Source organism: Ranitomeya imitator, chromosome 3, assembly GCF_032444005.1.
Source record: "Ranitomeya imitator isolate aRanImi1 chromosome 3, aRanImi1.pri, whole genome shotgun sequence".
Taxonomy (NCBI): domain Eukaryota; kingdom Metazoa; phylum Chordata; class Amphibia; order Anura; family Dendrobatidae; genus Ranitomeya; species Ranitomeya imitator.
The window spans coordinates 664,906,640-664,928,045 of record NC_091284.1 but is presented as its reverse complement, the minus strand read 5'-3'; the positions used below and the strand labels follow the sequence as shown (position 1 = coordinate 664,928,045).

Genomic DNA, 21,406 nt, shown 5'->3' with positions numbered 1-21,406 from the left:
AAGCCAGGACATGTCAGCTGACATGTGCCTGCAATAGGCACAGGCTGAATCTCGATCCACCCGAGTCTATTAGCTAGTTAAATGCCGCTGTCAAGGCTGACCGCAGCATTTAACAAGTGCTTGCGACCATCGGGACGGTAATGCGCGCACCGCTGACCCCCGTCACGTGATCGGGGGGGTTATCGGTGAGTTGGCATAACAACCAGAAGTCTCCTTGAGACTTTATCACCCCCTTTTGCCCCATTCAAAATAAAAAAAAAAAAAAAAAAAACACATTCGGTATCGCCGCGTTCAGAATCGCCCGATCAATAAAAAAGGATTAACCTGATCATTAAACGGCGTAGCGAGAAAAAATTCATAACGCCAGAATTATGTTTTTTGGTCGCCGCGACAGTGCATTAAAATGCGATAATGGGAGATCAAAAACGTCTGTGCGCCAAAATGGTGTCATTAAAAAAATCAGCTCGGCGCACAAAAAATAAGCCCTCAGCAGACCCGAAATCCTGAAAAATGGAGATGCTACGGTCTCGAGAAAATTGCGTTGTTTTTTTAAGCAAATTTTTGACAAAAATTTTTCATCACCTAGATAAAAAAATAACCTAGACATGTTTAGTGTCTATGAACTCGAAATAACCTGGAGAATCATAATGGAAGGTCAGTTTTAGCTTTCCGTGAACCTAGTAAAAAAGCCAAACAAAAAACTAGTGTGTGATTGCACTTTTTTCGCTATTTCACTGCACTTGGAATTTTTTTCCGTTTCCTAGTACACGACATGGTAAAACCAATTGTGTCTTTCAAAAGAACAACTCGTCCCACAAAAAAAAAAAAAAATCAGCCCTCACATGGCCATATTGACGGAAAAATAAAAAAAGTTATGGCTCTAAAGAAGGGGAGCGAAAAACAAAAACTCAAACTGAAAAAAGCTCCAGGGGTTAAGGTTAAAATTAGCTCTGCCACCAAGGGGCTTAGTGCACCAAGTAAAAAACTTCAGTCACTCCCGGACCGGGGTGATGTCAGCACAATGTGTAAAGGATGCCAAATAGCTGACATGTTCTGAAATTTTATGTTTACTTTGGGTACTTCAGCATTTAATAAGGGGTTGTCCAATAGTGAATCACCCAATTAACTTATGTATACTTTGATTAGACATGTAGCAACGGTTTGCAAAATATCCATATTGTCAATTTTAATACCGTCATTACCTCGAATAACATTTCGGCGTTGGAGTTTGTAGGTCTCCTTGTCCTGGCAAAGGCGACGGATAAAGACACCCAGTTGGTCCACATTTTCAATACGATCAGTAACTACCATCTGCTCATGAATTAAGTAAGACTGAGGGAGATATGTTCCAGCCTGTACAGAGAGGGGAAAAAAAAGGTTATTATCTAACCAGAATGTGACAGTCTGCACCCATATCTTGATATCTTTACTCGGAGATCTGTCACAGCTCAACCATTAAGGTACCGTCACACTGAACGATATCGCTAGCGATCCGTGACGTTGCAGCGTCCTGGCTAGCGATATCGTTCAGTGTGACACGCAGCAGCGATCAGGATCCCGCTGTGATGTCGTTGGTCGCTGCAGAAAGTCCAGCACTTTATTTCGTCGCTGGACCTCCTGCAGACATCACTGAATCGGCGTGTGTGACGCCGATTCAGCGATGTCTTCACTGGTAACCAGGGTAAACATCGGGTTACTAAGCGCAGGGCCGCGCTTAGTAACCCAATGTTTACCCTGGTTACCATCGTAAAAGTAAAAAAAACAAACACTACATACTTACCTTCCGCTGTCTGTCCTCGGCGCTGTGCTTCTCTGCACTGACTGGGAGCGCCGGCCAGCCGGAAAGCAGAGCGGTGACGTCACCGCTTTGCTTTCCAGCCGCTGTGCTCACAGTCAGTGCAGGAAAGCACAGCGCCGAGGACAGACAGCGGAAGGTAAGTATGTAGTGTTTGTTTTTTTTTACTTTTACGATGGTAACCAGGGTAAACATCGGGTTACTAAGCGCGGCCCTGCGCTTAGTAACTCAATGTTTACCCTTGTTACCGGCATCGTTGGAGAGCTGTCTGTGTGACAGATCTCCAGCGACCAAACCGCGACGCTGCAGCGATCGACATCGTTGTCGGTATCACTGCAGCGTCGCTGAGTGTGAAGGTACCTTAAAGCCCATCATACACGGTAGATTGCCATTAACTGAACCAGGGTTTGGCCAACAGCAATCTTGGCTGGCTCTCCTATCGCATGGCCGAGCACTTAGTGTTCTCGGAGAAAGCGGCCACCACATATCTGCCGGCAGCTCATTTTCGGGAGAACAATTCGATCAGCAGTCTGAAATCGGACATGGCAGATCGAAATTTCCCCAACAATACATTGTCCTGGGCTGCCATCCATGTTAGATGGCAGCTGAACCAGCAGCTATCCACTGATTCGGTTGACATTAATCTAATGTGTGTATAATGGAAGGGAGGTCTTTACTCATAAGACACCCAGGTTTTTCTTGCTAGAACCATCAATGCCATTAGATCGTCAAGTATCAAAATGTAGCTCAAGTGCTAATAAATTTGTTGCATTTCAGAATAAGTCTTGATAGGTTTCTTGGGTTTTTACTGCAGTGAGATTTGCAAAACTTCTGCGCACATTTTTAAAAAGTTTCACTTCAATTTGTCTAAATCCCGGTCAAGCCGCATGTGACATCCACATCTTACTCCAGGTTTTACAAACTGACACAAACACGGCACAAGTAGCTCTGCATCAGATCAGCAACCTGCTGCACTCCAGGTGTTGTGAAAAAGCAGCTCCCAACATGTCCCTGTGTTTGGCAAGGAATGCTGGGAGTGCTGATAGTTGCTGAACCCTGCTCTAAATTTTTGACAACTGGTAATTAATGTGTCTCACAGAAAATTAGACATTTTTGGAGTAAAATAAGCGCATATACAATGATGAATGTGGACCTCTGAATTCATTTATTGAGCCATAGAAGTATTAATCGTTAAGCTATAGCACAGATCTGGGCCACATCTGGCCCTTTGGCTGTGACTATCAAGTCCAAGCACTGGGACTGTAAAAAAGGGGCCCGTGAGCTGGTGAATTCAATGGTGGAGGAGAGAGCAGTCTGCCCCATCCAACACCATTCAGCCTGTGCGACTAAGTAAATATTGATCAGAACTTCAACATATTAATTCGGGCTCCACAACAGTCCTGGTATGTCATGGCCCCTCAGGAAAATTAATTGCCCCCCGGTCTTAGAGCATTCTTATATTTGGTACAACATAGGAGAAACTACACTGGTTGGAACAATCGTCAGATATGCTAGAACCGTATTCCGTATATACTTGAGTATAAGCCGAGATTATTTTTTTAGGCTGAAAGGGCCCCCCAGGCTTATACTCGAGCCATTATCCCAGGGGGTCGGCAGGGGAGGGGGGGATCGGCAGCTGTGCATCATACTCACCTGCTCCCGGCAAGTCTCTGCTTGTCCCTGCTTCTACGGCACCCCGCAGCTCTTCCTGTGTTTAGCGGTCACGTGGTACCACTCATTAAAGTAATGAATATGGACGCGACTCCACTCTTATAGGGGTGGAGCGCATATTCATTACTTTAATGAGCAGTACCTGTGACCGCTGAACACAGGAACAAGCTGCCGGCGTCAGAGACCATCGCATCGGAGAAGCTGCCAGGGACCGCGCCGGGAGGGTCAGTATAACGGGGGAGGGTGAGCCATGCGATATTCACCTGTCCCCGTTCCACCGCCGCTGTGTCCTCCGCGTCCTTTGGCTATGACGTTCAGGTCAGAGGGCACGATGATGCGTTTAGTGTGCGCCCTCTGCCTGAACAGTCACTGCAGAGAGACAGAAGACAGAGTGGCGCGTGGCGGTAGAACGGGGACAGGTGAATATCGCAAGTGCCGATGTCCCCACCTGCTCAGGACAAGAGGCGAGTAGGTCATTTTTTTTTTTTTTAATTGCAGCAGCAGCATATGGGGCAAATGTTTCTATGGAGCATCTTATGTGGCCATAATCAACCTTTAGGCCTGTCCCACACATCCAGATAATTCCGGTACCGGAAAAATCGGGGCATATTGTATTATGAAGCATCTTATGGGCCCATCATGAACTGTATGGAGCATTATATGGGGCTCCCGATTCAATTTGGATCTTCAAAAACACTTAACCTACTGATGTCTCAATTAATTTTACTTTTATTGGTATCCATTTTTATTTTTTAAATTTACCAGTAGCTACTGCATTTCCCACCCTAGGCTTATACTCGAGTCAATAAGTTTTCCCAGTTTTTTTGTGGCAAAATTCAGGGTCTCTGCTTATACTCAGGTTGGCTTATACTTGAGTATATATGGTAGTTTATTCAGATATAATCTGTGCAACAATGTAGGCAAAGTCCAGCTTAACCCTACAATAAAGAACGGCCGAGTATTTCCGAGCAAACGCATAAGGAAAAGCGAAGAGCAATCTAATGTGAACAAGTGGCCCTTTATATAGTAAGTAGAACACACATTCTTCTATGTATTCCATGACAAGCAGCCACTTGCTCAGTTTATGTACAACCTGATCATTTGTCCATGTGTACACTAGGCTTTAGATACTACCAACCACACAAAACAGAATACAATGGTCCCCACTCTACATTTAGTTAAATACAGTTTTAGCCATCTATTTTGAGACTTCTTACAAGTTTTCTTGTTGGGAGTTAAACAAATTCAGGAAAATACAGACAATACAGGGCTCTGTACACTGGGCTCGAGGCCTTTATCAGAAGGACACATTAGGAACACCTTGACGGGAAAACTCACAATATAGATATTTTGTGGAAAAGACCAGTCTGCTATGCAATAGATAAAGGCATGTTGTTGCATATCACCTTGTTGTTTAGGCCTCTGTCAAGTTAGGGTACCGTCACACAGTGGCATTTTGATCGCTACGACGGCACGATTTGTGACGTTCCAGCGATATATCCGTGACGTTCCAGCGATCTCGTTGTGTCTGACACGCTCCTGCGATCAGGGACCCCGCTGAGAATCGTACGTCGTAGCAGATCGTTTGAAACTTTCTTTCGTCGTCTAGTGTCCCGCTGTGGCGGCATGATCGCATGGTGTAACAAAGGTGTGCACGATATTGTATACGATGTGCGCATAGTAACCAACGGCTTCTACATCGCACATACGTCATGAAATTATCGCTCCAGCGTCGTACATTGCAAAGTGTGACAGCAGTCTACGACGCTGGAGCGATATTGTTACGATGCTGGAGCGTCACGGATCGTGCCGTCTTAGCGATCAAAATGCCACTGTGTGACGGTACCCTTAGATGTATATGCCAGGAGCAGTGTGCACAGAGACAAATAGCGGATTTTGTCTTTTCATTGGAATCATTTGTATGTATCAAGTACCTTAATGTTGATAAGGAGCTCCAAGAAATTCTTAGGCGGCATAACTACTGATGTGTTCAGAGGGATAACATAGCATTTGTTCAGGCTCAGGTCAAGGTATGCTGTGAGTTTCTGAGAAGACAAAAGAGGTTACAATGGAATCTGCTAAGAACACCGCTGATGGCTCGCTATCATCTTTATAACCTAGGCCGCTGCAGAGGGGTGACGTGCTATACAAAACCCCATGTCAGACAGGTCAAACCATATTATCAATGTATCAGGGAGTTACCAATGTAGAAGGCCATCATCCCTCATCTTCTGCTGCCTGACACAAGTGTGAGGGGCCAAACTGTAGGCGCTTCCAAATGCTGTTTATGACCAGGACTGATACAACCACAATAAAGCCATGCTGCTGAATGCAGACAGTTTACCGACAGTTGTGTATGGGGCTATACGGCTACAACTGATTTACAGGGAACTAGAACAAACTACTAAGTTTCTGATGTAAACCGTACAGTTCTTCAGATTCGCTATGTTGCTTTCCCCATGCAGGGCATTGCAGTAGCTTAGGATTATAGTTACAACCACTCAAAGTGGCAGTTAGCTAGTTGCTACTAAGCTACCGCAATGCCCTGCACACGGGATAGTCGACCTAGCCAATCATAAGAACTATACTACATCTCTAATTGGAGATTATTAGTAGTAGTGTTATTCCTATTACATATTGGGATAGGATTGTGGTATTGGGAATACCCTTTAAAGCTTCATTTACATAAAATCAGGAAATCAACAGCAAAATGAAAATAAAAGTGCAACCTATATATTAGAGTATCAAACCCTCAATAAATATAGCATACCCTGTGGAAATCATGAACAATGTCAGCAGGATCACTGTCAGCAAATTCAGGGACAGGAACATTGATCAACTCAACATCTTCATCTTCCAAGATCTGAATTTTCTCCTTAAATGAGTGGTAGCGGACGCGAGGTTCTGCATAGGGCTCAGTGAGCGACATGTCATCCTCGGTGTACCTTATTCCACAAAAGTAGACACCACGCTACAAAAGAAATGGAAAAAAAAATGCATTACTAGGCATACAAATCTGATTAAGCTAATCTTCAAGATACACATTTATAACACCAGCCTTAACAGGGGATTTACTAAGCTAAATGTGCCACAATTCTGACCCCACCTGCACCACATTTATTATGCATTTTATACAAACAGAAGAATACAGACGCCTCAGTAAGCAGTAAGATATCTGCAATCATTGACTATACAAAATATAGACTGCATTATTGCTATATACCGTAGATTATAGTTATAAGCCCACCAGCCATGACAAGGCGTACATTTCTTCGATGGGACCCTAAACCTACTACTGATCTAACACGCCTCTTCTGCTATAATGCATTTTATACACTTTGCACCAGGTCTGACAATGGGAATCATCACACCAAAAGGGGGCAGAGCTTAACATGTCTTAGTGTGCCAAAAATCCACCAACATTTTGGAGAATCTTTTTGACATGAAGGAAAACAACTAATATTTGTCAATTAAAAGTTGGCTTCATTAGATCTTTCTCCCTGTAAAATCAATGGAGTGTTGGTGTGGTGGTTCTATGCACTGTAACCTATGAAAGTTATGAAAAAGAGAAACTGCTTTTTAAAGGTATTCCATATTGCTTTGCCTCGTCAAAAAAAAAAAAAAGGCCAGCCATTTTGCTGTACATAGGAATGCACTGAGCAGCCTAAAGGGATTATCTGCAAGAATGGGTTCCAGATCTTAATTTTAGTAACAGAGCAGAAAAGTTAAATAAAAGAAAAAAAAACAAAACACGGGAACCGGTCACATAAAAAAACAAACAAAACTAATTAACATGCAGATATTGGGGTTAATCTGCTGGGTAATGGCATTGTGATCCTGCCAGGCGCCTGCACTTAGACACCCGTTACCGGGAGGAAATTAACTTTGTTCCTCCCAGCAGCATTCTGGTTTCAGTCATGGGGGGGGGGGGGCGCCTGTTCAGTCTCCGCTCTATGTAGAAAGAGTGGCAGCTGTAACTGCACCCCCGGCACTGACTGACTGCCGACCCCAATGCTGAGCTGTCAGTTCCGGGGGCGCGGTTACAGCCGCCGGTGACTAAATGCGCACCAGCGCCGCCCCCATGACAAACCCAACCGCTACCAAAAGGACTAAAGGTCCATTTCCTCCAGGTAGCAGAGGTCTCTGTGCGGGCATCGGGAAGGTCCAGAACTATATTAACCCCACATCTGCAGGTTAATAACCGTTTTCTTTTCCACATGACAGGTTCCCTTTAAAACCAACTCTGTCGAACTCGCCCTAATCAGACAAGTTGCTAGTGGTATTTATTTGGGGACGGTTTCTGGGCGAATTGAAGAAGTAGTTTTTCCCTCAAGAGACAGTTCTATGAAAATTGCCTGGAAATCTATTAAAATTGCTCAATTTCATTTACTGTACAGAAAAAGTCGAGATGCAGAAGGCAACAAGACCGAGACACGGCTGGGTCCTAGTTGTTGGGCTTGGCTTGTAGCCCTGGCTAAGGTTTGTCCAGGCCCAAGTTTATACAACGTATTGCTTTTCATGAAAAGACAAGGCCAAAAATTAGAAATCACCACATCCCTTTTCGTTTCCTCTGTATTCTATGCCCGAGACAGCGCTGCTGAAATAGGAGTAAGAGGAAACGGCCGAACAATAGAAAACCCAGAATAAATCAGGAAAAGGAGAAACAACCAGGAATCAGCGCCTGCAAGACCGATGATCATTTCTAGGAAACACACACACACTTTCCCAGAAAGCAGATAATGGTTTTCGCTTTTGGTTCTGTATAATGTTTTGCATATGTCTAAGGTTTACTACACAAATGCACAAAAGTACCGTACATTAATGAGAAAAAAAAAAGATTTTTTCTTTTAATTTAGCAAATGGCTTGGATGAAAGAGTGAAAAATTTAAAGGGGTCTGAATACTTTCTGTACCCACTGTATTTCCCTTAGCTGCTAATGAAATCCACTGCAGACTTTCATCAGCAAATCCAAAATGGGCGACGTGAAGCAAAGCTGCAATGTGTGAACAAGCCCCAAAGTGGGCATACACAACAGAAGTCGTCCAACAGCAATCTCCCCCACAGACTGATGCATACACAACAACACTCACGCCAACAACTTCTATACCTGCTGAACACAATGACTGCTGAAATTCAACACTCTGCATCCTTCTCTCCCTGATGTCCTCTGTGTAGGGACAGTCACACACAGATGATCGGCCAATCCCTCCAAAAATCTGCAGGTTCAGACGACTTGTCTAAAGTGTATGGGATACTTACAGGGAATCTGTCACAGGGTCTTTCCTACCCCCCCCATCTGAGAGCAGCATGATTTAGGTGCACAAACACTCATTCCAGCAATGTATCACTTACCAGGCTGCTTGCTCCAGTTTTGACAACTTATCTACTGCAGATCTGCCAGAAACTCCGCAAAAATAATGAGGTCCTACTTTTGTGCCTTATACATACACACCTGTGTAGTCTGATCTTGTAGTAATGTGTAACTTCGTTACACATGCCTCCTCTCCCTTAGTCTAATAGGTAGAGGGGAAGAGGAATGGAGCAACTCGACTAGTAATATGAAATGGAAATTACCAATGATGAGCGAGCGTACTCATAAGTTATCCGAGCATCATGGGCAAGCTCAAATAATATGTTTGAGTCCCTGCGGCTGCATGTTTTGCGGCTGATGGACAACACATGTGGGGATTGCCTAACAAACAGACAATCCCTGCATGTGTTGTGGCTGTCAAAAAGCCGCGAGACATACAGCCACTGGTACTTGAACATATTATTCGAGCACGCCCAAGTTACTCGGCTAACATCTGAGCATGCTCAGATATTACCTTATCGAAGCAAGTTCGCTCATCACTACAAACAGTTGTGCTCAAAAGTTTACATACCCCAGCAGAATTTTTGCTCTCTTGACCTTTTTTCAGAGAATATGGATAATACCCAAACTTTCTCCACTCATGGTTAGTGGTTGGGTGAAGCCATTTATTGTCAAACTACTGTGTTTTCTCTTTTTAAATCATAATGACAACCCAAAACATCCAAATGACCCTGATCAAAAGTTCACATACCCATTTTCTTAATACTGTGCATTGCCCACTCTAACAATGAAAGCTTGAAGTCTTTTGTGGTAGTTGTAGATGAGGTTCTTTATTTTCTCAGATGGTAAAGCTGCCCACTCTTCTTGGCAAAAAGCCTCCAGTTCCTGTAAATTCCTGGGCTGTCTAGCATGAACTGTGTGCTTGAGATCTCCCCAGAGTGGCTCAATGATCTTGAGGTCAGGAGACTGAGATGGCCACTCCAGACCTTTCACTTTGTTCTGCTGTAGCCAATAACAGGTCAACTTGGCCTTGTGTTTTGGATCGTTGTCATGTTGGAAAGTCCAAGTACGTCCCATGCACAGCTCCCGGGCTGATGATTGCAAATTTGCCTCCAGTATTTGCTGATAATGTGTTGCATTCATACTTCCTTCAACTTTGACCAAGTTTCCCGTGCCTTTGTAGCCCACACATCCCCAAAACATCAGCAATCCACCTCAGTCCTTTACAGTAGGAATGGTGTTCCTTTCATCATAGGCCTTGTTGACCTCTCTCCAAATGTAACATTTATGGTTGTGGCCGAAAAGTTCAATTTTGGTCTCATCACTCTAAATTACCTTGTTCCTGAAGTTTTGGAGGCTGGTCTCTGTGCTGTTTTGCATATTGTAGGCGAAATACTTTATGGCATTTGCGCAGTAATAGCTTTTTTCTGGCGACTCGACCACACAGCCCATTTTTCTACAAGTACGGTACCTCCTTATTGTGCATCTTGAAACAGCCACAACGCTAGATTTCAGAGTCCTGTATTTCAGCTGATGTTATTTGTGGGTTTTTCTTTGCATCCTGAACAATTTTCCTGGCAGTTGTGGACAAAATGTTTGTTGGTTTACCTGACCGTGGTTTTGTTTTTACAGAGCCCCTGATTTTCCATTTGTTAATCACAGTTTAAATGCTGCTGACTGGCATTATCAATTCCTTGGATATCGATTTGTATCCCTTTCCTGTTTTATACAGTTCAACTACCTTTTCCTGTAGATCCACTGACAATTCATTTGCTTTTCACATGACTCACAATCCAGAAAAGTCAGTGGCTGGATGAAAGATGCAAGGGTCTGTCTGGATCCCAGAAACTCAGTCAGCTTTTATGCGCACACACTGATTACAAGCAAACAGGTCACAGGTGAGGATGTTACCTTTAGAAGTCATTCAAACACATTTGTGTCAACTACTGTGCATTTTAGCAGGCCCAAATCACCAGGGTATGTGAACTTTTGATCAGGGTCATTTGGATGTTTTGGGTTGTCACTATGATTTAAAAAGAGAAAACATAGTAGTTTGACAATAAACAGCTTCATCCAAGCACTAACCATGAGTGGGGGGAAAAAAAAAAAAAAAAAGTGGGGTCGTCATTCATATTCTCTGAAAAAAAGGCTAACTTGAGCACAACTGTATTAAATACAGGGTTTGCTTTGGTCTAACAGGGCTGTGGGGTCAGAGTATGAGTGGTGGAGATGGAGTCGGTATAAAAAATGGACAGACTCCAATTCCTAAAATATTTAAGTTGGGTACAGTAGTACAAGTGAGGCAGTGCTGTGGAGTCAGAGGTTTGGCTTAATAACTCCACAGCCCTGGGTAATACACACTTCTGCACAGGCTCTATAGACACAGATCAGTATGATGTGCGCTAAGTGAATAGTATGTAAACCAAGGTGAAGGTAAAGCAAGGGCTACATACAGACTATTTTCTACAGTAATTAAAAAGCTTTTTCTTTCTATGGACCCACCACTGAGAATCTAGTGCGTTTGGAAAAATTATGGGATTGGTTAAAAGAAAAAAAAAACTGAAAAATTATTACATTCACTAACTTTTCTCTGTCATGGTCAATGCCTGGGCCTTCTACTAATAAAACCGTGCGTTATCCCTGCGGCTTCCAATACCCACACATGTCACTTGCTCTTTAAATCAGGATCCTAAGATTAGGGTCTGTAAAAACTTAGCAGATGGTGGGGCTGTGGATTACTGAGATGCGAAGTCACACGAATTAATGATTGCTCAAAGGAATTTCGTGTGTATGCCTATTAAGATAATGCTCCACTACTGCATCCCTTGAATATACACATTAAACAAGTAGGCTAATGCAAGTAGCAGTGTGTGCATAATATAGACAGACATACACATGCAAAAAATAAAATTATTATTTACTAGACCACAATAAGCAACATAAATATTACACTATCCAACCAAAGACAACATCTGCAAGAAGTTTGTATGTTCTCCCCATATTTGCGTGCGTTTCCTCCCACACTCCAAAGACATACTGAGGTCAGGGAGGAGGACAATGATCAGTTTAGTAATGATCATGTCTGTAAAGCACTGTAATTAGCGACACTATACTATGCATCACCAGTCAGGTTCCCTTTAACAATTTTTGAGAATGACACTTTGTTCAGGTCTTATAACCAACCTAAAGGGAACCTGACAGCTTTTACATGCTTCCTGATCGACAGACTGCATGTATCAGGCACTGGCTGGATGCTTTCAGCCATATGTGGTTAACTCAAATGCTGCAGCATTTCAGACAAACAGTTTAAAGGGAACCTATCACCCCCCAAAATCGAAGATAAGCTAAGCCCACAGGCATCAGGGGCTTATCTACAGCATTCTGGAAGGCTGCAGATAATCCCCGATGTATCCTAAAAGATGAGAAAAAGAAGTTAGATTATACTCACCTGGGGGCGGTCCCATTGCGGTTCGGTCCGATGGGCGTCGCGGTCCAGTCTGGGGCCTCCCATCTTCTTACAATGACGTCCTCTTCTTGTATTCACGCTGCAGGGAAAAGGTCAGAGAGGCCCAGTGCCTGCGCACTGCAGTACTTTGCTCTTCCCTCAATAGGGCAAACAAAGTACGCCGGAGCCGGAGCCGCAGCGTAAAGACAAGAAGAGGATGTCATCCTATGAAAATAGGAGGCCCCGGACCACGACGCCCATCGGACTGGACCGCCCCCCACAGGTGAGTATAATCTAACCTATTTTTCTCATCTTTCAGGATCCATGCTGGTGGGCTTAGCTCATCTTCGATTTTGGGGGTGACAGGTTCCCTTTAAGGGTATGTGCACACGTTGCAAATTTGCCTGCGGATTTTTCTGCACTAAATCCGCAGCTCTTGGCAGAAAATGCAGGTGCGTGAAAGACTGATGCAACTGATGAGAGAGAGACAGAGAGAAAGAGAGAGAGAGAGAGAGAGAGAGAGAGAGAAAATGTGCATGATTTGAATGTAAAAATGCATGAAAAATCGGATTTGGAGGCCGGATTCATCATTTCACATGTCAGTTTCATACTTTTTTCGCCGGAGCAGTCGCTTGGCGTTCCTCTGAACGTTTTCTCCGTCCGCCGGAAACAGCTTTTTGACGGATTGGGCAAAAAAACGGATGAAACATGTGGCCATCAGGCGCAATCCGGTGCTAATACAACTCAGAAAAAAACGGATCCGGCGGGAAAAAAAAAAAACAGATCCGTTTTTTTTTTTTTCAAAACTCGCCGTATTGTGCCAGACGGCAAAAACCTGATGTGTAAAAGTAGCCAGATAGATATATGGATAGATCAATATATGTATCTACAGATCTATCTATAAATATATCTATAGATATATAACTATGGCTATACCTATCTATTGATATATCCATACATATCCATGTATAGTTCTATACATTTATCCATAGATATATATACACTAGCAAGACCGATGTTGATTAATGAACATTTAAAAAAAAAACAAAAAAAAAAAAACCCGGAAAAAAAATTGCGTGGGCTCCAGTGCAATTTTCTGTGCCAAAGGGGAAAAGCCGACGGACAGGGGTCAATATTTGTAGGCCAGGAAGGGGGTAATACCCATGGCCCCTTCCCAGGCTATATCAGCCCGCAGCGGTCTGCGTAGCCTTTACTGGCTATTAAAATAGCCTCCACCCCCCCCCCCCCCCCCCAAAAAAAAAAAATGGACGTGGGGGTCCCCCTATATTTTATAGCCAGAAAGGCTACACAGACAGCTGCGGGCTGATATTCATAGCCTAGGAAGGGGCCATGGATATTGCCCTCCCCCCCGGCTACAAATACCAGTCCGCAGCTGCCCCAGAAATAGCACATGTGTAAGATGCGCCAATTCCGGCAGTTAGCCCCTCTCTTCCCACTCCCCTGTAGCGGTGGGATATGGGGTAATAAGGGGTTAATGTCACCTTTGTATTGTAAGGTGACATTAAGCCCGGTTAGTAATGGAGAGGCGTCAATAAGACACCTATCCATTACTAATCCTACAGTAGTGAAAGAGTTAAATTAAAAAAATTAAAAAAAGACAGGCAGGAAAAAAAATTTTTTTTTAATAGTCTTAATTTCGCCATACTTACCATTCTCGATCACATGCAAAAAACTAAAAATAAACCAACCGTATACTCACTAGCCGCCGAAGTCCAATTAATAACGAATGTCCCACGACGATCTCCCCTATAGAACAGTGACATCGGGTGATGTCACTGCTCTATATGGCTTCCAGTGACACACTGACAGGAGACAATGGCTCCTGCAGTGCATCACTGTAGAGGTTACCTGAGTTCAGGGTCTCACTTTATGGGAAAGCTGCGTGGGAATTTTGTGAGAGTAGGGACTATTTCTAACAGCGGCGGAGGAATACATTGTGGAAGGATACCTTCCGTCATTGAATTCCTGGAGCCTCTGGAGAGAGGTCGCATCAGCTGATGCTGCTGCTCTACACGGGAGATCGTCGTGGGACACTCGTATTAATTTGATTTCTGCGGACACAGGGAGTATATGGTTTATTATTTTATTTATTTATTTATTTTTTTACAGGTGAGCAAGGGCTTCGGGGATTTAGGTGATGGGTTGCACGTACTGTTGCAAGTACTGTTGCACGTACTTGTTATATGTTGTATGTTTTTTTTTTGTTTGTTTTTTTACATTCAACACATTAGCCGGATGATGGGACTACTACTGTCCCATCATTGGCTAATGTGTCAAACACTGTCACTGTAGCAGACATAGCCCGATGGGACTTGTAGTCCTATCAGATGATGCGCACACACACACACACAAAGACCCAACCCTCCCCCCCGCATAGCCCCGGCAGATGCACCGGCAGCCCCACACCCAACAGCCCCAGCAGACCCTTGGCAGCCCCGCACAGGCACACCCGACAGCCCCGCACAGACCCCTCCCCCCCCCCCCCCCCCCCGACAGCCCCGCAGTCGCACCCCCACACAGACCCCCGACAGCCCCGCAGACACGGCAGCAGACCCACTGACCGCACGCAGACCCCGCCCGCACACAGTCACCACCCACACACTCCCTCCTCTCGATCTGAAGCGTTTCAACTGCAGCTGAACCGCAGATCTTTTTTACATCTGTGGTTTTGCTTCGGATGTGCCCAACTCCATGCAAGTCAATGGGTGCAGAAATGCTGCAGATCCACACAAAGAATTGACATTCTGTGGAAAAAAACAACGCTGCGTTTCCGCGTGGTTTTTTCCGCAGCATGCAAACAGCGGATTGGGTTTTCCATAAGTTTACATGGTACTGTAAACCGCATGGGAAACTGCTGCAGATCCGCAGCGTCAAAAACGCTGTGGATCCGTGGTAAAATCCAAAACGTGTGAACATGGCCTAATAGCTGCCAGGGACCGAGCTATGAAGGAGACTGGTCAGAAAGGAGGATCCTCGTATCACTGAAGGACTCTGGACAGGAAAAAGACACAGAGTCAAACATACCTGGCTGAAATCATGCATCAGTTGTCAGGTTCCTATGTTCCACTTCCTGTGTTAACTTTCAAGACCACGTATTAGCCTCAAATAGCAGGCCAGCGTCAGATCTCTACAATGAAACACACAGCCTCATAGGCATACATGAAGCTGGAAGTCTGAAACAAGAGATATGCAAACAAGCCGGAATTGTGGCAGATATACCGCTAAGGCTTCTGTCACACTTCCATCAGCAGTGTCCCGTCCTAATGTGTCGGGAAGACGTGCCGACGGATGTTGATAAAATAGTGTTAAAACGGAGGCAACGCATCCAGTGTTATTACGGATGCGTCGCCTGAGGTTTTCTGGGATAGATATATGGGGGGCGGAGGGAAGGGAAAGAGGGAGGGAGAGAAAGAGAAAGACTTTTTCCCGGACTTCAAAATCCTTCAGGGCATGCTCCAAGGGAAAAAACGTGATACGTTGCTGGATTCCTGTGTGTGATGGTCTGTGACGGATCCTGCGTCCAAAATAGCCAACGACAGACAGCGCAGGACCCGTCGCTGACCGATTTTCCGACATGCAGAAAAAAAACGTTCCTCAACGTTTCTCTCCACGACGGACCGCTATCTTCCAACAAATCAAGTGCACAACGGATGAAACGGATGGCCATCCGTCACAATCTGTAGCTAATAAAAGTCTATGGGATAAAACAGGATCCTGCAGAAAAATTTGCATGATCCTGTTTTTTCAAAACTAGAAGACCTGAGATAAAAGACAGAAGTGTGAAAGAGGCCTAAAGGTACCTTCACACATAACGATATCGTTAATGATATCGCTGCTTTTTGTGACGTAGCAACGATATCGTTAAGGAAATCGTTCTGTGTGACAGCGACCAACGATCAGGCCCCTGCTGGGAGATCGTTGGTCGCTGAGGAAAGTCCAGAACTTTATTTCGTCGCTGGACTCCCTGCAGACATCGCTGGATCGGCGTGTGTGACACCGATCCAGCGATGTCTTCACTGGTAACCATGGTAAATATCGGGTTACTAAGCGCAGGGCCGCGCTTAGTAACCCGATGTTTACCCTGGTTACCAGTGTAAAAGTAAAAAAAACAAACACTACATACTTATCTATCGCTGTCTGTCCCCGGCGCTCTGCTTCTCTGCACTCCTCCTGCACTGGCTGTGAGCGTCGGTCAGCCGGAAAGCAGAGCGGTGACGTCACCGCTCTGCTTTCCGGCCGCTGTGCTGCTCAGTCAGTGCAGGAGGAGTGCAGAGAAGCAGAGCGCCGGGGACAGACAGCGGTAGGTAAGTATGTAGTGTTTGTTTTTTTTACTTTTACGCTGGTGACCAGGGTAAACATCGGGTTGCTAAGCGCGGCCCTGCGCTTAGTAACCCGATGTTTACCCTGGTTACCCGGGGACCTCGGGATCGTTGGTCGCTGGAGAGCTGTCTGTGTGACAGCTCTCCAGCGACCAAACAGCGACGCTGCAGCGATCGACATCGTTGTCGGTATCGCTGCAGCGTCGCTGAGTGTGAAGGTACCTTTAGAAGATTTCTTATCACTGACCAAATCAACTGGTCAATTTACTTAAAAGGGAATCTACCCTCAATATTAACCAAGGCAAACTGCTGATGTGCCAAATAAGATACTTGGAAAGCAGCCACACTTTTTAGGGCTTTCAGCCTCTTCACTATACTACTGCAGATCTTATGCTGTAAGTCATCAGACCCCTCTCTATACCTTTCATGTCCCAGCCTAGATATTAGTTTGTACCCTTTACCTATACTTACTACTATTTGTTCATTTAAAAAAAAAAACCACCACACACAACACTGGAAGAACTTGACAATACATTGGCATTTTTGGTAATACATGTATTGCTCACACTACCAATTTTTTTTATTTTATTATACCTTTTTCTAAAGCAGAGGTCCCCAACTCCAGTCCTCAAGGCCCACCAACAGGTCATGTTTTCAGGATTTCCTTTGCATTGCACAGGTGATGCAATTATTGCCTGGGCAAGACTAAGGAAATCCTGAAAACATGACATGTTGGTGGGCCTTGAGGACTGGAGTTGGGGACCTCTGTTCTAAAGTACCGATTGTAATAAGAATTATCTATACAAAATGACTGAGCAAGATGAGAAACTCCATGCTATCATTTGTGATAATACACAACCTGAGATACTCTCGTGAAAAAAGGGGAGTCTCAAACCTAGATACTTGATAAAACAATGAAGTTTTATTAATACAAAACATTGTACAGAAAAAGGTACTGGATTATACCAAAAGAGGGACCATGTGTCCTGGGAAACCTACACATTGAACCAAATACGCACTATAGCCATGTACAACAGAGTGAACTAGGGAAAAAAAGGATACTGTAATAAGGCACACTGCGCACAGGGGTCTAGCTAGATAATGTGCTGACATAGCTGCCCAAAGGCAATACATTCAGTATTATGTGCACAAAGAGTTCCCCAATAGATCCAGCGCAGTGGCACATAGGTATATAAACATATATCCCAGATAGAGAAAAACCGGCTAGTACATACCGCTATGTGGATCGGTGTGGAAGCCTGGACGTCTTTGACGCCTCCCGTAGAAGCAGTGCGAAACGCGCGTCAGGGCAGAGGGACGTCCGGGCTTCTACACCGATCCACATAGCGGTATGTACTAGCCGGTTTTTGTCTATCTCGGATATATGTTTATATACCTATGTGCCACTGCGCTGGATCTATTGGGGAACTACTGAAAGTATTGCTTTTGGGTGGCTATGTCAGTACATTATCTAGTTAGACCCCTGTGCGCAGTGTGCCTTATTACGGTATCCTTTTTTTTCCCTAGTTCACTCTGTTGTACATGGCTATAGTGCGTATTTGGTTCAATGTGTAGGTTTCCCAGGACACATGGTCCCTCTTTTGGTATAATCCAGCACCTTTTTCTGTACAATGTTTTAATGTTTTGTATTAATAAAACTTCATTGTTTTATCAAGTATCTAGGTTTGAGACTCCCCTTTTTTCACTAGAGAGTATCTCAGGTTGTGTATTATATGTATGCAGATACTTTGCCCATCTGTACATGGGCTATTATATCTTTGGGGCTAAAAAAAATTTTGTGATTGAACTATCATTTGTGATGTAGATTTTTCCATCAGGAAAGCTCCCAGTGGGTCACATTTTGTCTGCCTGTATGATTTAGTGTAAAAGTCGCAGTACTACATGGCTCAATTACACTGGTTTTCATAAAGGTTTGTATTGCAAATTTGTGGTAAAAATCCTTGAGTTCCATTGATTAAATACTATCTTTAAGCTAAAAATTTATCAACTGCAACATCACCATATGAAGTACCGTTTACATTGTGGTGTGTGATCTATCCTTACATGGACGTAAACTAGAAAGATTCTGTTGATCCCAACGCATTATTATTATTTTTTTTTTCAGACACCTTCAGGTGATCTTAAGGTACCTTCACACATAACGATATCGTTAACGATATCGTTGCTTTTTGTGACGTAGCAACGATATCGTTAAGGAAATCTGTCCCCGGCGCTGTGCTCTGCACTCCTCCTGTACTGGCTGTGAGCGTCGGTCAGCCGGAAAGCAGAGCGGTGACGTCACTGCTCTGCTTTCCGGCCGCTGTGCTCATAGCCAGTACAGGAGGAGTGCAGAGCACAGCGCCGGGGACAGACAGCGGTAGGTAAGTATGTAGTGTTTGTTTTTTTTTTTACTTTTACGCTGGTAACCAGGGTAAACATCGGGTTACTAAGCGCGGCCCTGCGCTTAGTAACCCGATGTTTACCCTGGTTACCCGGGGACTTCGGGATCGTTGGTCGCTGGAGAGCTGTCTGTGTGACAGCTCTCCAGCGACCAAACAGCGACGCTGCAGCGATCCGGATCGTTGTCGGTATCGCTGCAGCGTCGCTTTAATGTGAAGGGGCCTTTTGACAACTTTCTTCTTCTGGTAAAAGAGCTGGTAAGGTGTGGAGACACGGGGGAGGAGGGAGGCAGGGGTCAGTGTGTGCCCTCATCTGCTGGCCAAAGACAAAATGGACCAGGGCTCATCTCACTAAACACCAGCTCTCCTTTCCTGTGGGCATAATACTACTCAGAACACAGGGTGAGGGTAAAACAGAGTGGCAATACTTCATTGAACCACCAAACATACCATAACAGTACAGTCCAAGCAAAATACCCAAGATGGTGCAAAATTAGAGTCTCAACCTACCACTGGGATTAGAGTAGCTGCACCTACCCTCACCAGCGGCACCCCGCTTTTGGCGGGTGCCCACAGAGGAGGCAACAATAGGCTTAGGAAGCTGACAGTCCATTGAGGCACATGGCCTGGTGACCAGAAGGTCCCAACCTGACTTCTCCCAACGCATTCATAGGGGGGTCAGGTGACCAAAGGGTCCCCAACCTGGTTTCCCTAAATGTCACCATGTGGCCAATCGGATCTGTAGTCTTTCCACTACTAGGACAACCCCTTTTAAAACTAAATGTTTGGCCCTGATAAAATAAAGTCTACACACCCCTCCTGTGTCAGCACCACTCCAGCAGAATCGACACTCATGGTCCCGATTTTCAAACTTAATTTTTATGCACCTAGATAGTGGTTATACCATACAAAATAGATAATAAATAAAATTTCCTTTATATGTCTACTTTTTATGACCTTTACCTCTTAATGAACTCTAGTGCAGTGATCATATTGACACCACAGGTGGGTCACAGATTATAATACCATTGAAGACCAAAAAAAAAAAAAAAATATTTAAAGTTTTACTATTATAAAATTGATTTAGCCCCAGATTTTACATTTTCACAAGGTGAAATAGGTAAAGCAGACAACATATTTAATTATAAAATTTCTCATGAACGTGGCATACCCCCTATGTGGCTTTACGGTACGACTCGGGAAGGAAGGCGCGCCAATTGACTGATAAATTTTAGTAGAATATTTTGCAAACGCCATACAAAGAACCCTTAAGTGAAAAGAGCAGAAACCTGTCTCAATTGACTTCAATTTGAAAATTACACCCCTCTGGGAATTTATCTACAAGTGTACTGATTATTTTGACTCCATGGGCGTTTTCTAGAACCAAGCAGCAATGGATGTTGCCAAGTGGAACTGCAAATACGCCGTTGAAGTTCCCAGTACATTGTGCCCAGCTCATGCTTCTGTTGACACACTCAGAAAATTAAGTGAGCTCTCCCCTGCTACAATAATGCTGAACATGTGAACGCTAACCACTAGTGATGAGTGAGTATACTCGTTACTCGAGATTTCCCGAGCACACTTGGGTGTCCTCCAAGTATTTTTTAGTGCTCAGACATTTAGTTTTCATCGCCGCAGCTGAATGATTTACATCTGTTAGCCAGCTTGATTACATGTGGGGATTCCCTATCAACCCCCACATGTACTTATGCTGGCTAACAGATGTAAATCATTCAGCTGCATCAACAAAAACAATCTTCGAGCACTTACAAATACTCGTAGACCCCCCGAGCATGCTCAGGAAATCTTGAGCAACGAGTATACTCGCTCATCACTACTAACCACAGTTCAGGCTCACTGTGGATCCTCAGGAGGAGGGGGGGGATGTGAATTTTGGAGCAAAGATTTTCCTGAACTTCGTTTGGTGGGAGCACTCACTTTTCTGGGGCTTTGTGCTACCAGTCATTTTGACACCTCCTGCATTTGTTAACAGATGAAGAACCTGAGCGGGGACCAATTTTTTTTGTGGTTTGAGTAGAAACTTATTCGGGGCATTTTGGATCAGTTCACATTTATTCTGTACTCTACACTGAGAACTTACATCGGGGTTTTCACATAAATCTTTAAAATACTGTATTTTTCGGATTATGAGATGCACTTTTTTCCCCAAAAATTTGTGTGTGTGGGGGGGAATGGTGGTGCGTCTTATAATGTGGATATACCTTACCAGCTGCAGGCTGGGATGAGGGGGTGTCTGGTTACACAGGGCCAACAGATGCGACTCTGCACACGTAGTGGAGATGGGATTTCACAAAAATCCCCTCCACTATGCTGTAACATCTGGACACTGGATTGGATGCTGCGGCTGTGCGCAGCGTCCAATCCACAGGAAATCCTGAAGGTTTCCTGACCGTGGAAACATAGCCTAATGGGTGCACAAAACAG

The 21,406-nt window shown here is 44.4% G+C and overlaps 1 protein-coding gene across 2 annotated transcripts in view; it reads right to left on the bottom strand.

The window, feature by feature from the left end:
* The window catches only part of ITM2B (integral membrane protein 2B), a 62,928-nt gene that overhangs the window by 9,684 nt on the left and 31,838 nt on the right, over positions 1 to 21,406 (bottom strand). For both annotated transcript variants that reach the window (XM_069758295.1, XM_069758296.1), the window contains 3 exons: positions 6,237 to 6,437; positions 5,401 to 5,511; positions 1,203 to 1,353 (listed from right to left, as the gene is read on the bottom strand). In XM_069758295.1, the coding sequence (XP_069614396.1) occupies positions 1,203 to 1,353; positions 5,401 to 5,511; positions 6,237 to 6,437 (463 nt within the window). The remainder of the gene's footprint in view (positions 1 to 1,202; positions 1,354 to 5,400; positions 5,512 to 6,236; positions 6,438 to 21,406) is intronic.